This window comes from Gadus chalcogrammus, chromosome 8, assembly GCF_026213295.1.
Source record: "Gadus chalcogrammus isolate NIFS_2021 chromosome 8, NIFS_Gcha_1.0, whole genome shotgun sequence".
In the NCBI taxonomy this organism is placed as follows: Eukaryota; Metazoa; Chordata; class Actinopteri; order Gadiformes; family Gadidae; genus Gadus; species Gadus chalcogrammus.
Window position 1 is genome coordinate 655,815 of NC_079419.1, and position 24,963 is coordinate 680,777.

A 24,963-nucleotide genomic window follows, 5' to 3' on the forward strand; every position below is an offset into this window, starting at 1 on the left:
TTAAACCAACTGTAAGCAAAGCCAAAAACTAAAAACAAAAGCAGCTCCAGACGATTCATGTTAATATAATGCCTTTGATCTCATGGAGAGGGGATGTCCACACCGTGACACCTCTGGAACGGGTAAAGGATTAAAGTAATGTTGGATGTCACACACAGACAGGTTACTGGGTTTGTCTTTACCAGGTTCACCCTTGAGTTGGGTCGCTCTTCTCCACTGTAAGAGTTCCAGAGGATGTTATCATCGTCACACATGATGAAAGAGCAATGTTGGTAATAATGACACATCGGTACGGGAAATGAGTGCATCTTAGGGTTCCTTTGCCCTGGAAATGATGGGATGGAGTGGCGATCTGCAGGTAGAGGGGGCCGGCTGGATGAATTCAAACATGCAGGCTGCTGATGTCCCGGGGGTGACTGAGGTAAACGGTGCCCTGGATTGGGCATGTTGCCCTCTGCGTGATCACGGGGTTACAGGGAAGAGGAATACCTGATTCTGACTGAACAGATATGTGGTAAATCACAGCATTGGATTTGCAAGCACAAAAGAGATTCCAACGAGCTGAACATTGGGTTTAAAAAAGGAGAGGTGGTTTAAATAGGGCAAAATGTCGAGGACATGCACCCTTGATCTTTGAATTCAAATATATTTGTGTCCCAATAATAAATGGCAGTGGCATTGGCTTGAACACGGCTTGTGACGACCAACCCTGGAAAGTTACGCAACAGCAGAGCAGGGGGGTGTTTCAACACTAATGAAGAGAGGCCGAAGAGTGGGCACTTCTCTGATCTGCTCTGATGCATGTACACACACACACACACGCACACGCACACGCACACACACACACACACACACACACACACACACACCAGATTTGTAACCTCGTTAACAGTTATAAGCTAATCATAGATTCATGCCCAAGAAAAGGACAAAAAAGCAGAAGAAAACAGTGTGGTATCAAGAATCTTAGCACCAACATGCACGACACAAAGAGTTTAAAGGTTCAAGAAATGAGCCCTGCTATCAGGAATGTCTCCGTCCCTCCCTATTGCGTCTCTCTCTGCATCATCAGAGTCAAGAACACCGAGCGCTGGCTTGTGCTCGGAGGTAAAAACAGGGACCATCAAAAAGACACAATGGACACAATGCATGCGTTTTTTGTGTGCGTGTGAACGTCCTTGAGTGTAGGTCGGTTGAGACAAGGTTTTTTTTGGCCCTAAATCATTTCAGGGGTGAATGGTTTGGGAACCACCGACCTTGAGGACGGACTGCTGCTGAACCAGCTAAAGCCCTGGCCTGGTGCGCTTCTCTCCACACACACAGCTCATCTGTTCTTCCCCGGGGTCATGGGGAGCTCTCCCCTTGCCCTGCAGATGGTTGTAGCGATGGGCACTGTCATAAGATGTGGGGCCCTTTGAAGCCCACCCAGGTGGGCTTCAAAGGGCCCCACATCTTATGACACAGCGCGATGCAATTAAGAGGGACTTGATTGACTTGAGCAGCGTGTCTCATAAGGATCTGGTAACCCCCTCTTAGGGCAAAGGCTTTGCGGAGATGTTAATTGTTAGAGGGGGGGGGTGGGGGGCCCACGCTAGTGGTACGGCCCCTTGCCGTAGTGCTCCTGCCGCAGCTGGCTGTAGGCCTGGTAGCAGGAGGCCATGTCGCAGCCCCCCTGGGCCCCCGGCGGGCCCCTCTTCCCGGGGACGCCGTGGCCTCCAGGCTTCCCGGGCTCCCCTGGTGGCCCCCGGGACCCCACGCCGTCCTGGCCCCGCGGCCCCTGGACACCTGGGAGGACAGAGAGCGGTCAGAGCACGTCAACGTTAACCACGAGGTTGGGTATACTGGTTGTACTGGTGTTGGTAGGGCGCCGTGAGGGCAGCCTCCCAGCTCAACCGCTGTCACGGGGATCCGGCCGTAGGATCAGATAGCGGGGGGCCAGAGCATGTAGGGACTTGTATGTGAGGAGTAGAATTTTGAATTGAATGAACTTGACTGGTAACCAGTGGAGCTGCATCACGGTGGGTGCTGCCAGGGCTTAACGCCAGTTGAGCCCTGGCAGCTGAGTTCTGCTCATACTGCAGTCCGTCCGGGGCCTTAGAGGGGAGACCGCTGAGTGTGGCGGGTCGAGGTGAGGCAGTGGATCAGGGCTTCAGTGACTGAGTCTGAGGGTGAGAGTTGTGACGTTCTTAATGTGGGACTGATGATGGGGTGGGGTCCGGGATGACACCCGGGGTGCGGACTACGGGTGACGGGGTGATGGAGCAGCCGACTGTGACCTAACGAGCAGAACAGTGACTTGGTATCCGTCAGAGCCCCATGGCCTCTGACGGATACCAAGTCACTGTTCTGCTCGTTAGGTCACAGTCCACGAACAGAGGCACTGGGCCAGTGTTCGTGGACTGTGACCTAACGAGCAGAACAGTGACTTGGTGTCCGTCGCTGCCAAAAGGGGGCGTGTTTACCTGCAGGTCCCATCTCTCCTGGCGGCCCGACACTCCCCTCTCCTCTGGCGCCCTTCATCCCGATTGGTCCAGCGTCGCCTGTGTGTGGGAGAACACGGAGGACTCATTGTTACGGGTGTGGTTGTTTTCCTGTGTCTCCCCTCTCATTCTCTGCAGGTCTCACACCATTGGCTGTTCCTCCACCATCGTCCAACCCCCTGTCCAATCTGGGAGCTGTCTGTTGGCCAATCAGTGTCATCAGGCCTTGATAACTTGCACCTGTTTGTCTCCATGGGGGAAGCCATTGTCTGCCTGTGTGTTTGGCTGTGTCGTGCTGTTGCCTTTTGTTTGTGAGTTGCCATAGGGGTTTAGGTGAATAGTTAAGATACCCTTGGGTTTACACTACCATCACGTAGATTTACTCTGTTATCACATCAGGTTAGAAGCGGGGCCACCCTCTGTATGTATTAGCGAGGTTGTATGTGTGCACTAGTTAGTTGTCACTTTATCTTGTTTTCTTTGATTTGGCTCCGCTTATAGTTCCCTATCCCCTTGGCGGAACGCCCGCCAAATAAACACACTTATGTACCAAATTTGCTGTTGTGCCCTGTGTTTGCTGTTCTCCCAGCCAGTCTAACGGTAACACGTGTTATGGCTCCCCTACTCCCCCCCTAGACGTAGCAAGCTAACATCCATCACCACTGGGTCCTCCTCCTTACCCGTCAGTCACCGTCTTTGCGTCATGAGCGCGACCCTACTGCTGCCTTCTGCAAGTCAGGGTCTGCACGACGTCAGGGGCCCCCACGCCACCCTGTGGGGGAACCCAGGAGCTAGGGCCCCCACGCCACCCTGTGGGGGTACCCAGGAGCTAGGGCCCCCACATCAACGTGTGGGGGAACCCAGGAGCTAGGGCCCCAACGCCACCCTGTGGGGGTACCCAGGAGCTAGGGCCCCCACATCAACGTGTGGGGGAACCCAGGAGCTAGGGCCCCAACGCCACCCTGTGGGGGAACCCAGGAGCTAGGGCCCCCACGCCACCCTTTGGGGGAACCCAGGAGCTAGGGTTCCCCCACATCAACGTGTGGGGGAACCCTAGCACGGCTATTGCCAGACCAAGCTCAATCGTAGATGGGGAAGCTGCTGTCATTTCCTTCAGCACAAGAGGCGTGATCAACGGGCCAGTTCAAATGACTCTGTACGCAATTGGCTGCTTGCCGTCGCTTCCTGTTGGCATTGTGTTAAATCAGCCAATAGCGCTCGAAGGGGAAAAGCCAGCTTGGTGATTGGCTCCCGCAAAAACGTATCGGAGGCAGAAAGAAATGTGTTGCCCTTCTTCAGACCCTTCTGCAGGGCAGAACGGGCTGAGGGTACCCTGTCTAGGGGAACCCAGTAGGTAGACGCTAGTCACCTCTCGTCTGAGAACCCACCTTTAGATCCTCGGGGGCCCCGATGCCCTGGCATCCCCGAGTGGCCCCGGGGCCCGTCCTGGCCCGGGTGCCCTTGGGGTCCGCGCCCCCCCTCCAGGCCAGGGGCCCCCGGCGTTCCCGGGGGTCCGGCAGAACCTTCACACTGACAACCTCCGGACGGAGTGACCAGCTGGAGGAGCTGAGGGAACTGAGCTGTGTGGGTGAGTGAGTGAGTGAGTGAGTGAGTGAGTGAGTGAGTGAGTGAGTGAGTGAGGTAGTGAGTGAGTGAGTGAGTGAGTGAGTGAGTGAGTGAGTGAGTGAGTGAGTGAGTGAGTGAGTGAGGTAGTGAGTGGGTGAGGTAGTGAGTGAGTGAGTGAGTGAGTGAGTGAGTGAGTGAGTGAGTGAGTGAGTGAGTGAGTGAGTGAGTGAGTGAGTGAGGTAGTGAGTGGGTGAGGTAGTGAGTGAGTGAGGTAGTGAGTGAGTGAGTGAGTGAGTGAGGTAGTGAGTGAGTGAGTGAGGTAGTGAGTGAGTGAGTGAGTGAGGTAGTGAGTGAGTGTGTGAGTGAGGTAGTGTGTTTGTGTGCGTGTATGTGTGAGTGTGTGTGTGTTTGTGTTTTTGTGTTTGAGTGTGTGTGTTTGTGTTTTTGTGTGTGCGTGTGTGTGTGTGTGTAGGGGGGAGGTAGACAGAATGAAACAGTTTAGATTACAACAGAAGCTAACATAAGATACATTAGTATTAATTAAATGGACCACAGCTATGTTATTATATTCCAACCACCGTGAACCCTATTTAGGGTCATTACCTACCTGCACCCAAATTTTGTAAAGTTGGATCAAGCTATTTCTCCCTGCCTGTCTTGACTTGAACTTGTGCGAAGCTTGTGGTTAATGCAATGGTGGCGGTAATAGATGAGTTAACACGCCAAGGTTGCTCACATGCTCCCTGATGTTGCACAATAGACTGTGTCATTATGCAAGTGGCTCACAAAACACACATCCCCCAGCCTCAGACTGCTGCTGGATTGATCATCCCTATATCGTCCCTTGATCGTCCCGTGATGATCGTCCCGTGTTAATCGTCTGTGTGTCCTAGGACACCAACTACATAAATGATTTGATGATATTTTCTCATTGAAAATGAAACAAAATTCATGTCCGTTTATTGAGACAAGACGAGTGTTATGTGAGTTGTCTGATCTTACTCAGACTACCAAATCGAATCGAGCGTTCTTCCTCAACTTCTGTAGAGTTCAAAGAACGATAGACATCCTTCCGAGAATGGCAAACTCATTCCGAGAATGAGCCAACTCATTCCTTGAGATTGAAATTGTGTGTCTGAGTCTTGGTGCAGACAAAACCATCTACATCTTAAATTGCTACTTCAAAGAGGGCCCGGTTCTTGGGTTTCCATTCACACTATAAAACCAAATTTCATTTACCACATTTCCCATTTAGATCAACTTTTTTATTTTATTTTAGAAAATTGCTGCTATGACCATAATTATTTTAATACATGAATCATTTCAGTATTATGTACAGAGTATGTGTATTTGTAAGAGCTTAGAGTCGCCGGGCGCTTGCGTTTTTCATTGTGAATTCTAGGTTCTGAAAACGGCTGACTCTGACTGCTCATGAAACATTAACCTTGGATAACATTGATCACTTTAACTTGGATCACATTGATCACCTTACCTTGGATAACATTGATCACCTTACCTTGGATAACATTGATCACCTTACCTTGGATAACATTGATCACCTTACCTTGGATAACATTGATCACCTTACCTTGGATAACATTGATCACCTTACCTTGGATCACATTGATCACTTTAACTTGGATAACATTGATCACCTCACCTTGGATCACATTGATCACCTTACCTTGGATAACATTGATCACCTCACCTTGGATAACATTGATCACCTCACCTTGGATAACATTGATCACCTCACCTTGGATAACATTGATCACCTCACCTTGGATAACATTGATCACCTCACCTTGGATAACATTGATCACCTCACCTTGGATAACATTGATCACCTCACCTTGGATCACATTGGCGCAGAGCTTCATTAACTGCTCATCTGATGGTCCCTTTCCCTTTGATAAAATCACAATCGTCAATCACACAGTTGTTGGGCCATATATATATATATGTTGATTATATCCAATAAAGTAATAGGCCTGCATTAAACATGAACAGATATTATAAATAAGGTATTATGTGTATTCTATGTTACATACATATGCAAGAGGGGAGAACCAAATGATGAATGCAGAAATGGTGGGGAGGTGAGTCAGTAATATGCGTCAATGCCATCCACACCACGACGGTGAAGTCTTGGACAGCGTTTTTTGGCCTCTTACCCTGTATTATATACTACCTTTATATTATCAGCCTTACCGTATACTACCTTTATATTATCAGCCTTACCGTATACTACCTTTATATTATCAGCCTTACCGTATATTTTACCTTTACATTATTAGCCTTACCGTATACTACCTTTATATTATTAGCTTCTTACCGTATATACTACCTTTATATTATTAGCCTTACCGTATATATTACCGTTATATTATTAGCCTTACCGTATACTACCTTTATATTATTAGCCTTACCGTATATACTACCTTTATATTATTAGCCTTACCGTATACTACCTTTATATTATCAGCCTTACCGTATATACTACCTTTATATTATTAGCCTTACCGTATATATTACCTGCATCTAACCACATCTTAACGACATAGTACCTGACTGCACGTTGCCTGATTGGCCTTTACTCCGTTGTTTACTAAGAGGAGGGGAAAGATGACATTTGTAATTCCATTGGGAGAGGAAAGTGGTCCAACTCACTGGAGTCCCCGGGTAGCCGTTGACTCCTGGTTGCCCTGGCGACCCGTCCTGCCCCGGGACGCCCCTGATGCCCTCGTGTCCGGGGTGCCCGTCTGCACCCGTCCTCCCCTCGGCCCCCCTGGCACCAGGAACCCCCGCAGCGCCCCTCTGACGGACAGACGGACAGAACAACCGTTTGATACGAAGGATCCTGAAACATCGAAGTCACACGTCTTACTCAGCACAATGGCTGAGGGTAACAAATATCTGAGTTAAGAAGTACCCCAACATTTAATTTGAATTAAATATTGATTTGGGATGAAATGTTGTCTCATTCTGACATTGCGAAAGGATAAAAAACGGATATACATCCTTCTGAAGTGTGGCTCAACATTGGACGATTGAACAACGCTGTCTGACAGAGTCAGAGGCGGTGGATCATAAACTATTAGGAAGTGGTCTGTGCGTGTGCAGTGTGTGTGGCCAGGAGACGTGGGCCTATTGGGCAACAAAGGATTACCAGTTCATGCATCTATAGTGGGGAGACGCGTTGTGCAATGAAGAGAGCAAAGTGGGCAGATAATGTGTGACCGTTACCAAGAATTACACCATACTCCACACAACGTACCGGTAAATGACCTGATAGATATGTGATGGTTTCTATCTTTTGAAGGAGCAGTTGACTTCACACCTTCTGTTAAAGGGGATTTCCACCTTACCACCTTCTGAAGCTAAATGTAATTCAAAGGGTAGATGAGGTCTGATCCGAGGTAGTGGTGACATCTGGAGATATTTGCATTCGTTTTTACTTATGTGTTTTGAAGATCATAGTATGGAGTAAAAAGAGAGAATTTGGGTCTAGCAAAATGGCTGGCATCAATTATAACAATTACTTATGACTATTAGTGAAATGTAAACTAAGAAAATTCCTTGCCAATTTCATTCATAAACTTTAAATGTACTCTCGATGAATGCAATTTTTGTAGGTCGATTTGGACAAAGGTGAATAAATGTAATGTAATGTACATTTTACCTTACATTTAAAATGTAAAAATATACATTTAATGTACATTTACAGTTTACAGTTTACTGTAAATGTACGGCCTCTCAGGGAATGTCACATTTGAATCATTTCAAATATTGGCCATTTAAAGCGATGTATGCATGTCCAAATCCTACATGTAGGGATAATCCATGGTGCTTCTTTGAAGGAGACTTGTATCTTGTCTGTTAGCGTGTTATGAGTTCACAGGGTTATGGTACAATGGAAGGGGGATAATCCATGGTGCTTCTCTGAAGGAGACTTCTATCTTGTCTGTTAGCGTGTTATGAGTTCACAGGGTTATGGTACAATGGAAGGGATGGAGCAGATTAGGAGAGTAGAAGTGAGGCACAGGCTCTTCCTTCTCTCTACCCTTGTGGCCACTAAGTGAACCGCATCGTGCTGGAGCACACGGACCGCGAGACCTGGAGGGAGAACTCCATGGGTTGAGGGAATAACAATAAGCAATGTCAGGAATAATCATAAGTAAACATATGCAAATGTTCTATGACAGAATAGACAATTTTGTCATTATCTGCTTAGACGTCCTTCCTGTTTCCCGGCCACACCGGACTGGTTCAAACATCATCAGCCCAGAGGCGGTTCAACTCCACGGGGAGGGTTTAAGTTATTGATGATTAGGCTAAATTACAACCAGTTCACTTATTGGTGATTTAAAGCGATTGAATCCTACATGTAGGAATAATGTACGACTAGAGGTAATCCTTTGAGGGGGACTACTTTGTGTTTGCTATCTTGTTTACTGCTACTATGTTATTAGTTCACAGGTTGATATAGCTCACCGCACGCTTGCAGCTGATATGACTTCCAGCATTTTGCAGTCGTGCAGCAACAAATCACACCTCAGACCACAAAGAGTTGCACTGCTTATGTTATGACTTATAAACCATACACAAATATAGTTTCTCTGTGCAACACTTACTTCTCCTTTTCCACCGAAAGGACCAGCAGGGCCCTATGACACACAAACACACACACACACACACACACACACACACACACACACACACACACACACACACACACACACACACACACACACACACACACAGACACAGACACACACAGAAACACACACAGACACACACACACACACACACACACACACACACACGCACACACACACACACACACACACACACACACGCACACACACGCACGCCCGCACCACCACAGAAACACAGGATGAGCATACAGATGTAAACCATAACAGCACTTGCAAACATTGCAGGAAATATGAAAGGCATGTCTACACATTTAACCCAACCTGTGGTCCTTTTATTTATTTATTTTACCAACTTTGAGAACAGCAGTACGGCAACGAGTTGCCATCAAAAGAAAGGTGAGGGGGGGCGCACTCCCCTGTCCCCACTCTCACATCCACCGCGGACCTCTAAACCTTGAATGGCTTTTGATACACATAACAGAAGAGGGGTACGAACCACCACGCCAGGGCTCCCAGGCTCTCCATCTGTGCCCGGTGGGCCCTGGAAACACAGAAGAACCCCACAGTTCATCAGCGGGCCCAACCTGTGTACACATGGACTGCACATCTGCTACCGGGACGGGCCGGCCTCTCTCTGCTGAGGCCAGATCGGTTTCTGATATCTCCGACTTGTGTAGATATGTACAATGAGGTGTTTGGTCACACATGAATTTATGAAGAACATTAGGTCAAATATGGTTGTAAATATGTCATGAAAACTGGCAGATTGAATATAAAGTATAAATATACACTTACAGGCTTCCCGTCTGGACCCGGAACACTAGTATCTCCCTGGAAACAACACCAAACAAACACATGGTAGATGTTTCCTCATTGCATAAAAAAGAAGCCATCGTAGAAGGACAACTCGATGTACTGGAGGGGAGACTGTAGCAGTAATACCAAACACATTGATCAAACAGATCTCTTCCAGGAAACCGTTCTAATAATTACCTTATCCCCTTTGGCTCCAGGAAGTCCTCTGTTGCCAGGCAACCCCATGTTCCCAGCATGCCCTTGGTCTCCCTGGTGATTGAAACATAATAATAATAATCACAAAATAAAAACGTCACGGTACAGTCTGCATACACTGCATACTCATACACAAACTGAAATGGAGGTTTGTCACTTAAAATATTATCTATATAATACAAATATACATTTCTACGTTTAAGGGCTGGTTTCCTATTCAAAGGTAGCCTGTGGAAATGTATGATTACCCCAGCTGCCTTGGCCCTATATAATTCATTACTGCACCCAGGGGGAATGCAATAAGATGGTCCTCCTGTAGACCTGGTTGTTTGCTTTTCCATAGCCATTTCAGCGAGCCTCAGAGCCTGACTCATTACCTGCAGTGGCTGCTAGAGCCACAGAGTAGGAGTAGGTCACCATGCCAGTGACGTAGCTGATTGATGAAATCCAACATGGCGGCGCCCCGTAACATAAACAACACTTTCACCAAACAATTTAATCCCTTTTAGCAAGTTCAGCCATTTGTAGTTATTGTACCAATGAGAAGGCAGACAATACATCTGTTATCAACTGAACTTCAAATTTCAGTTCAGTTCATCTTTAAAGTTCAGCCCTCAAAACGATTGACACGATAAAGAATGTAACATAAGAACTTATAACTATACCTTCAATCCTTGAAGTCCTGGTAGACCGCTGGACCCTGGAGTGCCTGGACCGCCCTACAGACAACAACGTATGTTACTACACACAGCGCACTCTGTTCCTCTCGTTGGGTTCTGTTGTGTTGTGGTGTGTTGTGTTGTGTTGTGTTGTGCTGTGTTGTGTTGTGTTGTGTTGTGCTGCATTGTGTTGTGTTGTGCTGTGTTGTGCTGCGTTGTGTTGTGTTGTGTTGTGCTGTGTTGTGTCGTGTTGTGCTGTGTTGTGTTGTGCTGCGTTGTGTTGTGTTGTGTTGTGCTGCGTTGTGTTGCGTTGTGTTGTGTTGTGTTGTGTTGTGTTGTGCTGTGTTGTGTTGTGCTGCGTTGTGTTGTGCTGTGTTGTGTTGTGTTGTGCTGTGTTGTGTTGTGTTGTGTTGCGTTGTGTTGTGCTGTGTTGTGTTGTGTTGTGTTGTGCTGTGTTGTGTTGTGTTGTGTTGTGTTGTGCTGTGTTGTGTTGTGCTGCGTTGTGTTGTGTTGTGTTGTGTTGTGCTGCGTTGTGTTGCGTTGTGTTGTGTTGTGCTGTGTTGTGTTGTGTTGTGTTGTGTTGTGTTGTGTTGTGCTGTGTTGTGTTGTGCTGCGTTGTGTTGTGTTGTGTTGTGTTGTGTTGTGTTGTGTTGTGCTGTGTTGTGTTGTGTTGCGTTGTGTTGCGTTGTGTTGTGCTGTGTTGTGTTGTGTTGTGTTGTGTTGTGTTGTGCTGTGTTGTGTTGTGCTGTGTTGTGTTGTGTTGTGTTGTGCTGTGTTGTGCTGTGTTGTGCTGTGTTGTGTTGTGTTGTGGTGTGTTGTGTTGTGTTGTGTTGTGCTGTGTTGTGTTGTGTTGTGTTGTGCTGCATTGTGTTGTGCTGCGTTGTGTTGTGTTGTGTTGTGCTGTGTTGTGGTGTGTTGTGTTGTGTTGTGTTGTGCTGCATTGTGTTGTGCTGTGTTGTGTTGTGTTGTGTTGTGCTGTGTTGTGGTGTGTTGTGTTGTGTTGTTGTGTTGTGTTGTGGTGTGCTGTGGTGTGCTGTGCTGTGTTGTGTTGTGTTGTGTTGTTGTGTTGTGTTGTGTTGGAGTGCGTTCAGCAGGGTCTTCTGCAGTAGCGCTGATCCCTCCCGAGGATGTGTTAACGGGTTACTGTTTGACAACGTGTCCTTGCACCAAATGTCCACTAGAGAGATTCATCACAGGGCAGCAGCTGGATAACAAATCTCAAAATAAAAAGGTTTTCTAACAATTACTGAGAAATAAAACCCATAATGAACCGACTGAAGTTCCATGTAACCAATATGCTGATGTAGGTTGTTCTTGGTTCCTTATTTTATTTTAGTGTCAGATGCTATACTCAAACTAAACCACTTGTTTCCTCAGCTGTTCCCTTATTTTACGTTTAAAGCGTACTTTCGAAACTTTAGAAATTTCTAGTCAGCTTATTATGTTTTTGAGGACCATCCTTTTTTAGCCTCCAAAGCCAGACTACAGCTCCCGCTGCGTGTTCACACACAACGTACCTTCGGGCCCTGTCGTCCATCGCCTCCTGGGGGGCCTGTGGCCCCGGGGGCGCCCTGGAAACAAGCAGCCCACACAGTTACACACGTACACACCCAACCGCACACCGCCACAAGGCTGCTGAAATGATCCCCAGTTCAATCAATCCAACTCAAATATGCCCGGCCTGCGTCGGCCAGGAAACAGGATCACCACCGTCCAGCAGATGGCAGCAAATCCCACTAATTCCCAAAGCGCACGTTTGCTCCCAAATGGAATAATGCAGGAGCGCCGAGCAGATATTCTCCAAGCACATTCCTCTCATTAATAACTGTTGGATAGCTCTATCATTTCAAACCAACGACACTCAAATATACTCTTAAATCTTCTATACAGCATCTTTAAAAGGTTAACAAACAAATAATTGTTATCAAGGTGGCTATGACGCATTTGTAGGATCTTTTGATCATTAACGTTGTTAGTTAGTCGTAGTTTTGACTATGTTTTTATTGTGTAGTGTGCGTGTCTAGATGCCCGTACACCTACCGGTGGTCCCGCCTCTCCGGGTGCGCCCATGGCCACCTACCAGACGCACAATCACAACACGGGGGTCAGTAGTGTAACCTAGTTAACATTGGAACCATTCCACGTTACACCAATGTTAAATACACGGAAAGCGTTTCCCCCTTAAGAGAGAGAGAGAGCTGAAATGAGCATAATGCGTGATGTCAGACCTCACAGTGGAGGACTGATTGGTTAGTGAAGGAGAATGAAGTTAGTTTACTTGGTAACACTTTATAATTGGGTCACATTTATTAAACTTCAATGAGGATTAGTTATTGCAGAGATTAGCAATAACTGTTTTGTATTTGTATTGTATTTCAGTTTTTGTTAGTTAAAGGTAAACTGGTTGCAGTTTTTTCATGGATCTACGACAGCCACTCCTCCTCCTGAGCAGCTGGGGGAAGTGGTTCTAACGCAGCCCTTTGGTACCAGAGCCCCTAACCTGAGGTCATCAGCCCACCGTGAAGGCCACGCACGCACTCAGACCCCCTCCTCATCCCTGTCTAAAATTGTGCTACGGATTATTTGATTGTGGAGCGGGCATGAAAAACAAAATATTCCAGTCTATTTCGTCCTCCTTGAAGTTCAGAACCAAGTTAGAACCAAGGTCAAGCACTATTTTAAGCATTGCAATGTATGCACTTTCTTTTTCCTTGTCTCCCACCCTTTCATGTTACAGCTGGCCACAGGCTGACAGAGGAAGCTGAATCCTAGGTAACTGGAACACGGGAGCCACTCCTCTTTCATGTTACAGCTGGCCACAGGCTGACAGAGGAAGCTGAATCCTAGTAACTGGAACACGGGAGCCACTCCTCTTTCCAAGGGAAGTGGACATTAGGGGAGTGGGGCTCCAGGGCTTGGCCAAATTCTATATGTTTGTATGTATAAATATATAAATATATATATATATATATATATATATATATATGTATATACATAAACCTACAACATCTGTTCTCCGCCAGACATTCCGGTCCTCCCAGGTCTAAAGCGCTGGTCAGGAGAGCTCACGTTCGCATGAAACGCTTCGCTTGAGTGCAGATCTACCGTAAGCAATTTGTAAAACATAAAAAACCTAAATGTTGATGTCTACTATTTTTGGCATAGGAATGTAACGTTTTTAGGGTTTATTTGAATGTAAAACCAACCGCTCTGGCAAAGGACCTTTAATGTGCCCCGATGTCTCAATAAAACTTAAAAAGGTACAAAAGAAAATAATAAAAGACAGCATCAGGACAAGACGTGGTCTAGGGTGAGTGACCAGCATGTTCAGAGGAGTTTGGAGGGGGGGGGGGCTGACGCCATTGGGTCACTGAAGCGTAGTCCGTGGCTGTGGATGGTACGGGTGGAGGCAGGGGAGGGTCGGGGCAGCAGGTGGAGGTTTTAAGGGACATAACGTTTGGTTACAACATTGTGGCTTTGAAAACCAGTCATGGCCACTACAACAATGGGAGCTTTCATACGGGCTCGCACTCTTTCCCATCACTTGGGCAAACATTGAAATTGACGACTCCCTTTGAAGTAGTGTGCTTTTAAAAGTTGTGGTTTGCTTTACTGTGTTGCCATAAGCAATATTTATATGGCGGGGACATTTTTGATTGTTGTAAGAGCATCCACGTTTGAAATGTGGCCTTCAAAAAGTTGAACTGAACACCTCTGTGCATATCTCTCTGTAACTGTTGTCCGTCTGTTTGGAGAAAACAAAAATCAAATTCACTTCCCCCCCAAAAAAATTTATTGCGAAGGTTACTTTCTATTCACATAGACAGTAACCTAACCATCAAACAAGGTGCTTAAAATAGACTCGTTGCATTTTGAGACTGCTCTGTGCTTTAATTTGTACATACTAGTTTGTAATTGATAACTTATGCAATATTTTGGCACATTCTGTGGGAGTTTAGGCTCTATTCAACACACGCACGCACGCACGCACGCACACACACACACACACACACACACACACACACACACACACACACACACACACACACACACACACACACACACACACACACACACACACACACACACACACACACACACACACACACACACACACACACCAACACTCACACTGACACTCAAACCAAATCTCCCACACCACTCAGGGTCATGAGGTCGGTGGTTCCTCTCAGCGTATCTCGACCACTGCATCCTGGGTGACAGAACGGATCAAAGCAGACCTTGTTCCACGCACAGTTTGTACAGTCTAGCCTCTCATCTCCAGTGACAGGATGGGTTAACCTCCATCCAAACTTTGCCTCTCACGGTTGAAGCGCTCCACAGCTAAGATGTGATCATTTGAAAACCCCCCCTTACTACTTTCAAGTTTAAATATGTTTCCCATAACGCTTAAAAAGTGAGCAATGAAAAGTGAAAAGTGAGTCTTGAAAGAAAAGAGCACGAGAAGAAAGACTCCCAGCCAACACACACACACACACACACACACACACACACACACACACACACACACACACACACACACACACACACACACACACACACACAAACCTTGTCACTCTTAGTTACGACCTGGTGAAGTACCTGGAATACCCCAGCTCATGAGTTGGCCTTGTGTGTTTGTGCGTGCATGGATGTTTATGTGTGTGTGTGTGTGTGTGTGTGTGTGTGTGTGTGTGTGTGTGTGTGTGTGTGTGTGTGTGTGTGTGTGTGTGTGTGTGTGTGTGTGTGTGTGTGTGTGTGTGTGTGTGTGTGTGTGTGTGTGTGTGTGTGTATTTCCTGGTGGTTTTGCCCCTGCCTACTAGTCTCTAAAACTATTTTAAGTTTGTTTACATTAAAAACCAAGCCACTATGTTTATATTCATCTACATTTTTACATTTAGGGCATTTAGCAGACGCTTTTATCCAAAGCGACTTGCACTAAGTATATTTGTCATAAGAAGTGCATCAATATATCGCTGTCGGTACAGAAAGGATGTTCATAGAACCAAGTGCAAGTACAACAATCGCTAGGCTAACCAATTCCCCGTGTTGCAGCCATGATAGCAGTCACTGCAGTTGCTACACAGTTAAGTACTATAGTGCAATATAATATAATACAATACAATACAGTGTACAATGGTGGCCAGAAGGGGGAGGGTGGCTATGTAGTGTTGAGGTGGACTCTGAACAGGTGAGTCTTGAGTCCTTTTCGGAATTCATGTATCATATGAACGCACAGACTGACAGCTGGGACTAATTATGTGGCCTACAGCCTTGTCTTCAACTTGTCCTGATTATTCCATGATGGATATATAGATAGACTATACTGACTTTTGAATAGCTTTTCCAATACTGGAGCTTATCCAAGTCATCTCATTGGGACCACTTTTTAACTGTATCCAACTAAACATTTGCTATATAGTGCATCACTACAATAGATACAAAACACATTATTCACTGTGCATAGATTCACATGCAAGTGGTAAAAGTGCCTAGCAATAAGTAAAGCAATCGTCAGACACCACAGCACAGTGAAGACAAATATCCCAAAAGGACTGTTAAATATATAATATAACCCTGTTGTCCCCGTCCTGTCCTGTGTCTTCCTCAGTCTCCTCAGTCTAAATCAAATGCACTAAGGCTGAGCACGCTGAACTCATCTATACAGCAATCACCGTTAGTGTGGATGAGCAGCCTAGAAAAATATGAAAGGCTATTTAAATGTATAATTAGTTTGGGTTGGACAATATTTGCGTTCCATGATCTCAGGCTGGCTGAAGAACTCGTTAGTAGAGTTATTGACGTTGAAAGTCTGCAATGTATGCAAGTATGTGCACACACACACACACACACACACATAAACATCCATGCACGCACAAACACACAAGGCCAACTCATGAGCTGGGGTATTCCAGGTACTTCACCAGGTCGTAACTAAGAGTGACAAGGTGTGTGTGTGTGTGTGTGTGTGTGTGTGTGTGTGTGTGTGTGTGTGTGTGTGTGTGTGTGTGTGTGTGTGTGTGTGTGTGTGTGTGTGTGTGTGTGTGTGTGTGTGTGTGTGTGTGTGTGTGTGTGTGTGTGTGTGTCTGTTTACGGACATTTTAATGACACGTTCGGTCTAATCTCGCAAATACAAATCATACCATTGCTAGCATTAATCAAACACTTCAACCAGCCTTTAACTAATTTCTCCTACGGGGATTGATAAAGTCGTATCGTATCGTATCGTAGCCGTTACTGATTGAAATTACAATCAGGTGATTCCCAATACAAGTACAGCTTATTTTCATGTGCTACAATATAGTGAAAAGAGATATATATTGGACTCACCTGACCGCCTGTCAAAACTCCTGGGACCCCGGCCCCCCCCTTCTCTCCCTGTAACACACGGAATACAGTTACCAGGCTGTACCCCAGAGGTACTCCCTGTAACACATACAGTTAACAGGCTGTACCCCAGAGGTACTCCCTGTAACACATACAGTTACCAGGCTGTACCCCAGAGGTACTCCCTGTAACACATACAGTTAACAGGCTGTACCCCAGAGGTACTCCTGTAACATATACAGTTAACAGGCTGTACCCCAGAGGTACTCCTGTAACACATACAGTTACCAGGCTGTACCCCAGAGGTACTCCCTGTAACACATACAGTTAACAGGCTGTACCCCAGAGGTACTCCCTGTAACACACGGAATACAGTTAACAGGCTGTACCCCAGAGGTACCCCCTGTAACACATACAGTTAACAAGCTGTACCCCAGAGGTACTCCCTGTAACACATACAGTTAACAGGCTGTACCCCAGAGGTACTCCCTGTAACACATACAGTTAACAGGCTGTACCCCAGAGGTCACTCAGCGACACACGATAGCCGAGGGTGTTTGACATCGACCTTAGACCTTAATATGTAGATATGTTGATATATTGTCTTTTTCTTTTCAACATTTAACATTTTTGGGAAACACAATTACAAACAAATGACTGCCGGCGTTTAGGATGAGCCAGGCCTTTTTAAGGGGCTGCTTTAGCCTCCCCTGCCCAGAGCACAATACCACGGGCGCATCCATTCAGGCAGCCAGAACACGGCCTCCCCAAACAGCCGCCTGGATGTGGGTGTGTGTGTGGTTAGCTGAGCCAGGGTGTGGGCATGTTCCAACCTTCAGGATAATCCACAGGGGTGTGTAGACTAGGGGTATTCACATCTTAAAGTACCTCTACATGTGCTTTGGGGGCGGTGCACAAATAATAGGGCATGTATGTATCGCTGGAGGCTATTTTTAAAAAGCGTAAGTGTAGAGGTGGGACTTAATTAACTATTAAAAGACTTCAAAGTGACAACCCTCATGGTTTGGTCCAACTGGGTGGGCACCGGTAAAACTGTTAGGGAAGATATCAAAGTGCTTTTTACCTCACAAAACGGTTAAGCCATTCAACTCAATCATATTAACGTCAAAAATGTTTTTATTATTTTTGATTTTAACATATTAACATCCTTTAACGCTGTATTTTAAAGAGCTTTTAAATGAAATGTTTTCCATCATGGCCCTCCCCATTCAACTTTATTTTATCTTTCAGAACCGGAACCAATAAAACACTTCAGCACTCCAAGGAGAATGCTAACTACTGTGTCGCTCTTCAAAGCTGTACTTAATTATACCACAGAGCAGGAGAGACATGACTGCAGCTCCTTGTAATTGGCAAGGAGCCGGTCGCTTGTTAAACTTGGCTATCACCAAACTTTCACTTTTCACATCAAGCACATAGCTATCAAATTAAGGGTTATCTTCGAGGTAGCCATTCATGTTTACGCTTTAGACGACAAGCTATAAGTCTTGTTCTGTCATGAAATTCCTGTAATCCTTTCATTTAAATAAATAGCATCGAAAATACCTTCTTGCTCAAAGAATGAAATGTTTTTTTATTGATACTTTACATTTAACTTAAACATCAGAATATTTTTTTAAGATTGGTTCACAAAATTATCATTTATTTATTACGTTACGGTAAAGGAATTCCTCACAAGGACTTTCAACGATTGATTATAAACCTAACCCCTTACTATTTCATCTTCCATCTTGTAAAGCCTAACCCGGTGCAACAAATAGCCAAAGCACTACAAACTGCAATCACAAGACCCTTTAAACAAATCTACACCAGTTCTCTGTCTGTCTGTCTGTCTGTCTGTCTGTCTGTCTGTCTGTCTGTCTGTCTGTCTGCCTGCCTGCCTGCCTGCCTGCCTGCCTGCCTGCCTGCCTGCCTGTCTGTCTGTCTGTCTGTCTGTCTGTCTGTCTGTCTGTCTCTCTCTGCTTCTCCCCTCCAGCCTGTCTGTGGCGCTCGAGGGGGTATGATTGGATAACCACCGGGGGGCCTCTCTGATGTGGCCGCCCTAACCCAGCCCCGCCCAGCCCCGCGCTCCCGCCCGGGGCTGGGCGGGAACGCGGGGCTGGGCGGGGCTGCGGGGTGACAGGCCGTGGGTCAGGTGGTAGCAGGGCTTGGCTGCCATTGCAGCTCTTTAATTACACCAGCACACATCTGCTTGTTAAGAAGGAATCTGACATGAGGCCGTGGTTCGTCTCGAGACGGGAGGGGTTGAGGGAGGGGAGTGGACCTCGCACAACCGTGGTGTAAATTAAGCTCAGAGGGACGGCAATTTAACACTTATCTGTTGTTCTATCTTAAGGTATAGACTGAGTGGAAAGGGGAAGAGAAAGTTGCTGGGAAAATGGATGTGAAAAACATTTGAGCATATAACCTCCGGATGTTGCGGTCTACTGAACTTGTTATCAGCAAATGTAATCCCCTTCACCTCTTCTGATGGGAAATGCAGTAATCTAAGCAAACCTTTTCTGAACGACTCTCTGACTCAAACCCAGAGTTATTATCTTAGTTAATAAATTCGGCATCAAATCAAGTGTTTTCTATTAATGATCTTTGTACCAATATAAATGTTGTTTCTTTTAAAAAAAATCGAATGAAAACATCCCAAAATCCTAAACAGCAAGAGCCAATCAGAAAGTAGGGGGTTTGATTGCATTGCTTGCATATAGTGTATTTTCAATGAATGCACACTAAAGGCACTTGTTAATACTGAACCCTCCCTCTGCCTGGGTCCGGGAGGGCTCTTCCTACAGTGACGGGCCGATGGAGATGCTCACCTTTGCTCCAGCAGATCCAGCCAAGCCATCCTTTCCTTGTGGGCCGGGTTCTCCCTGGACACATCCAGACAGAGAGAGATATAGAGCTGCATGGTTTCATATGCTTCACGTATTGTACACATGCAGCATAGAAGGGGACACACATTGAGGCACCGCAGGTTCAATAGTCTAAACAACAGATGATATTACACATTCATGTAGTTAATGGGTTTAGGGATAGTTTTGATGCCGGTTGAGAATGCCTATCTCGTCATCAGCAATTTGTACAAATGAACGACCATCGTGAGAACACTGATTGCCTAGAGGTTTTTGAACATCAAGCAGCGGCCATATTTGGAAATCCATGACTGGCCAGGCGAGGCCAAACAGAAGCCAAGCGTGAATATCAGGGTGGTCCCACGAGTCTAATGTTTGCCTCCACACATTACCCTAAGGCCTTCTCTTTCTAGTTCTATTTGAATGACAATTTATATTGAATACTATAGCGATATGATGCAGAACTGCATCAGCTAGAGAAGAGGAGGTCAAAAGAGCCTGAATAAACATTCAATATATTGTCATATAGATATGTAGCTCTGATACCTGTGGCCCAGGTGGTCCGACTGGACCCTGAGATCCTGAAGCCAACGCCTACGATGAGCAAACGACAAGGAGAAAGCAAAAGAACACACAAAGGTATTGAAGACGGTTGCATCAATGACATAATAGTAAAATGAGCAATGTACAGAATACATTCGTTATGATGTACCAGTAATACATCGCTTTTTCCCAGTTTTTTAAGTTGGGAATGATGGATGAAAATGTGCATTGATTTAAGCATCAGCTCCAAATGGCCGTAACAGGTGAAAGGGATATCCCTGTAAAACCACAGCATCAGCTCCAAATGGCCGTAACAGGTGAAAGGGATATCCCTGTAAAACCACAGCATCAGCTCCAAATGGCCGTAACAGGTGAAAGGGATATCCCTGTAAAACCACAGCATCAGCTCCAAATGGCCGTAACAGGTGAAAGGGATATCCCTGTAAAACCACAGCATCAGCTACGGTGTCTGGTCTCACAAGGCCCCACAGGGAACAGGATGTTTGGCCAATGGCATTCCTCATTTTCTGTCCTTCCTCCTGGCCAACCTGACCAGAAGGTGGCTGTTGGCGGTGAATACCTTCGTTCCTGTGCCTTGCTGCTCCAAAGTGTTCAGTATCTCAAACCCAGGTCCCTGTAAGACACAACAGCATCACACCTTGGTCTGGGGACTCCTGAGATATGATACGATATGTAGTGTTTACCTGGGGTCTGGCACTAGTGATGTTATAGTGACTAGTGGGGCTAGAGTGACTAGTGGGGCTAGAGTGACTAGTGAGGCTATAGTGACTAGTGAGGCTAGAGTGACTAGTGAGGTTATAGTGACTAGTGAGGTTATAGTGACTAGTGAGGTTATAGTGACTAGTGGGGCTAGAGTGACTAGTGAGGCTATAGTGACTAGTGAGGTTATAGTGACTAGTGGAGCTATAGTGACTAGTGAGGTTATAGTGACCAGTGAGGTTATAGTGACTAGTGAGGTTATAGTGACCAGTGAGGTTATAGTGACTAGTGAGGTTATAGTGACCAGTGAGGTTATAGTGACTAGTGGAGCTATAGTGACTAGTGAGGTTATAGTGACTAGTGAGGTTATAGTGACTAGTGAGGTTGTAGTGACTAGTGGGGCTAGAGTGACTAGTGAGGCTATAGTGACTAGTGAGGTTATAGTGACTAGTGAGGTTATAGTGACTAGTGGAGCTATAGTGACTAGTGAGGTTATAGTGACCAGTGAGGTTATAGTGACTAGTGAGGTTATAGTGACCAGTGAGGTTATAGTGACTAGTGAGGTTATAGTGACCAGTGAGGTTATAGTGACTAGTGGAGCTATAGTGACTAGTGAGGTTATAGTGACCAGTGATGTTATAGTGACTAGTGGGGCTAGAGTGACTAGTAGGGCTATAGTGACTAGTGAGGTTATAGTGACTAGTGAGGTTATAGTGACTAGTGGGGCAAGAGTGACTAGTAGGGCTATAGTGACTAGTGAGGTTATAGTGACCAGTGATGTTATAGTGACTAGTGGGGCTAGAGTGACTAGTGAGGTTATAGTGACTAGTGAGGTTATAGTGACTAGTGAGGTTATAGTGACTAGTGGGGCTAGAGTGACTAGTGAGGCTAGAGTGACTAGTGAGGCTATAGTGACTAGTGAGGTTATAGTGACTAGTGGAGCTATAGTGACTAGTGAGGTTATAGTGACCAGTGATGTTATAGTGACTAGTGGGGCAAGAGTGACTAGTAGGGCTATAGTGACTAGTGAGGTTATAGTGACCAGTGATGTTATAGTGACTAGTGGGGCTAGAGTGACTAGTGAGGTTATAGTGACTAGTGGGGCTAGAGTGACTAGTAGGGCTATAGTGACTAGTGAGGTTATAGTGACTAGTGAGGTTATAGTGACTAGTGGGGCTAGAGTGACTAGTGGAGCTATAGTGACAAGTGAGGTTATAGTGACTAGTGAGGTTATAGTGACTAGTGGGGCTAGAGTGACTAGTGAGGTTATAGTGACTAGTGGGGCTAGAGTGACTAGTGATGTTATAGTGACTAGTGAGGTTATAGTGACTAGTGAGGTTATAGTGACTAGTGATGTTATAGTGACTAGTGAGGTTATAGTGACTAGTGAGGTTATAGTGACTAGTTAGGTTATAGTTACTAGTGAGGTTATAGTGACCAGTGAGGTTATAGTGACTAGTGGGGCTATAGTGACTAGTGGAGCTATAGTGACTAGTGAGGTTATAGTGACTAGTGAGGTTATAGTGACTAGTGAGGTTATAGTGACTAGTGAGGTTATAGTGACAAGTGAGGTTATAGTGACTAGTGGGGTTATAGTGACTAGTGAGGTTATAGTGACTAGTGAGGTTATAGTGACTAGTGAGGTTATAGTGACTAGTGAGGTTATAGTGACTAGTGAGGTTATAGTGGTTAGTGAGGTTATAGTGACTAGTGGGGTTATAGTGGTTAGTGAGGTTATAGTGACTAGTGAGGTTATAGTGACTAGTGCGGTTATAGTGACTAGTGGGGCTAGAGTGACTAGTGAGGTTATAGTGACTAGTGAGGTTATAGTGACTAGTGAGGTTATAGTGACTAGTGAGGTTATAGTGGTTAGTGAGGTTATAGTGACTAGTGGGGTTATAGTGGTTAGTGAGGTTATAGTGACTAGTGAGGTTATAGTGACTAGTGCGGTTATAGTGACTAGTGGGGCTATAGTGACTAGTGGTGCTATAGTGACTAGTGATGTTATAGTGACTAGTGAGGTTATAGTGACTAGTGAGATTATAGTGGTTAGTGAGGTTATAGTGACTAGTGGGGCTATAGTGACTAGTGAGGCTATAGTGACTAGTGATGTTATAGTGACTAGTGAGGTTATAGTGACTAGTGAGGTTATAGTGACTAGTGGGGTTTTAGTGACTAGTGAGGTGATATTGACTAGTGGGGTTATAGTGACTAGTGAGGTCATAGTGACTAGTGAGGTTATAGTGACTAGTGAGGTTATAGTGACTTGTGAGGTTTTAGTGATAGTGAGGTTTTAGTGACTAGTGAGGTCATAGTGACTAGTGAGGTTATAGTGACTAGTGAGGTTATAGTGACTTGTGAGGTTTTAGTGATAGTGAGGTCATGGTCACTAGTGAGGTTATAGTGACTAGTGAGGTTATAGTGACTAGTGAGGTTATAGTGACTTGTGAGGTTTTAGTGATAGTGAGGTCATGGTCACTAGTGAGGTTATAGTGACTAGTGAGGTTATAGTGACTAGTGAGGTTATAGTGACTTGTGAGGTTTTAGTGATAGTGAGGTCATGGTCACTAGTGAGGTTATAGTGACTTGTGAGGTTTTAGTGATAGTGAGGTCATGGTCACTAGTGAGGTTATAGTGACTTGTGAGGTTTTAGTGATAGTGAGGTCATGGTCACTAGTGAGGTCATGGTCACTAGTGAGGTCATGGTCACTAGTGAGGTTATAGTGTCTTGTGAGGTTTTAGTGATAGTGAGGTCATGGTCACTAGTGAGGTTATAGTGACTAGTGAGGTTATAGTGACTTGTGAGGTTTTAGTGATAGTGAGGTCATGGTCACTAGTGAGGTTATAGTGACTAGTGAGGTTATAGTGACTAGTTAGGTTATAGTGACTTGTGAGGTTTTAGTGATAGTGAGGTCATGGTCACTAGTGAGGTTATAGTGACTTGTGAGGTTTTAGTGATAGTGAGGTCATGGTCACTAGTGAGGTTATAGTGTCTTGTAACGAGAACAAGCAGAAGGGGAGAGGGTGGGTTGGGTTGGGATGGGGGTTCAGGTACTCACTACAGGGCCAGGTGGTCCTGGGGGGCCGGGGGTACCCGGAGACCCCATCTCCCCCTATGGACAGAATGACTCTCATGAGTCACGTTAGCTTGTAGCACAAGCCAGACACATCCACTCAAAGCATCGATAACATGATCACATCAACTGTTGTACTCTAATGTTATACATTATGATATTATATCACATAGTTTAATATTTATAGAACTGATGTTACTTACTTTGGTCCCATTGAGTCCAGACTCCCCTCTGAGTCCGGGCTCTCCCCATTCTCCCTGTGGAACACATCACACTTTAAAATAGATCATGGATATGTAAACAATACGTGAAAACTATGTCCAGCCCAAACGTGATCTGTATTGTAGTTGTTATACTTGGTCCTTTGTTGTTATTTAGAAAGACCTAAAGCATGACACTATTCAGAAACCGGTTGACCTTTTTACCTGAAGTGAATTCTAAAATGTTAATATATCTCCAAACTCACTTTCAGGCCAGTCTTTCCAGGATCTCCGGCCAATCCTGGCAGCCCTGGCTTACCCTGTGTGTGGGGTTATGACATTATTAAGCACAGGACTTAAATAAAATGGCTGATTTCAGCGTTTAAGAAAAACATAATTCAAGATTGACCGACATCCAGGTTAGAAGGAAATATATGCAATTGTCTATGATGCGCGTGTACACACACACACACACACACACACACACACACACACACACACACACACACACACACACACACACACACACACACACACACACACACACACACACACACACACACACACACAGGTGAAAGAAGGACTCACAGGCTTTCCGTCAGGTCCCGGTGGTCCCTCTCTCCCCTTCTCCCCTCTGAAGCCCTGGGTCAGACACAACACAACCTACGTCAGTGGCAACACTCGATTCAGGCTGTCTCCACTCTTTAGAAAATCCCCCCTAAAGGCCTCATATATGATGAAACACAATTCTAGACATGGGTCTTCCACATGTATTATATAATCCCATACAATCTCATAAAATGCAAAAGGCTGCATGACATATTTCAGATTCTTCAAAATATGGCCTATAATAATGGC

General features: G+C 45.5%; 1 protein-coding gene across 1 annotated transcript in view; it reads right to left on the reverse strand.

The window, feature by feature from the left end:
- Positions 1-1,490: 1,490 nt before the first annotated feature.
- Positions 1,491-24,963, reverse strand: part of si:ch211-106n13.3 (vWFA and Collagen domain-containing protein) — a 30,937-nt gene continuing 7,464 nt past the window's right edge. Inside the window, exons 13-31 of the mRNA XM_056596125.1 lie at positions 24,694-24,747; positions 24,372-24,425; positions 24,109-24,162; positions 23,891-23,944; positions 20,692-20,745; positions 20,115-20,162; positions 19,533-19,586; positions 16,705-16,752; positions 12,415-12,450; positions 11,892-11,945; positions 10,381-10,434; positions 9,698-9,769; positions 9,500-9,535; positions 9,117-9,245; positions 6,717-6,863; positions 5,899-5,953; positions 3,869-4,060; positions 2,463-2,540; positions 1,491-1,785 (exon numbers count right to left, since the gene is read on the reverse strand). Coding sequence (XP_056452100.1) covers positions 1,592-1,785; positions 2,463-2,540; positions 3,869-4,060; positions 5,899-5,953; positions 6,717-6,863; positions 9,117-9,245; positions 9,500-9,535; positions 9,698-9,769; positions 10,381-10,434; positions 11,892-11,945; positions 12,415-12,450; positions 16,705-16,752; positions 19,533-19,586; positions 20,115-20,162; positions 20,692-20,745; positions 23,891-23,944; positions 24,109-24,162; positions 24,372-24,425; positions 24,694-24,747 — 1,467 coding nt within the window. The 3' untranslated portion in view covers positions 1,491-1,591. The remainder of the gene's footprint in view (positions 1,786-2,462; positions 2,541-3,868; positions 4,061-5,898; positions 5,954-6,716; positions 6,864-9,116; positions 9,246-9,499; positions 9,536-9,697; positions 9,770-10,380; positions 10,435-11,891; positions 11,946-12,414; positions 12,451-16,704; positions 16,753-19,532; positions 19,587-20,114; positions 20,163-20,691; positions 20,746-23,890; positions 23,945-24,108; positions 24,163-24,371; positions 24,426-24,693; positions 24,748-24,963) is intronic.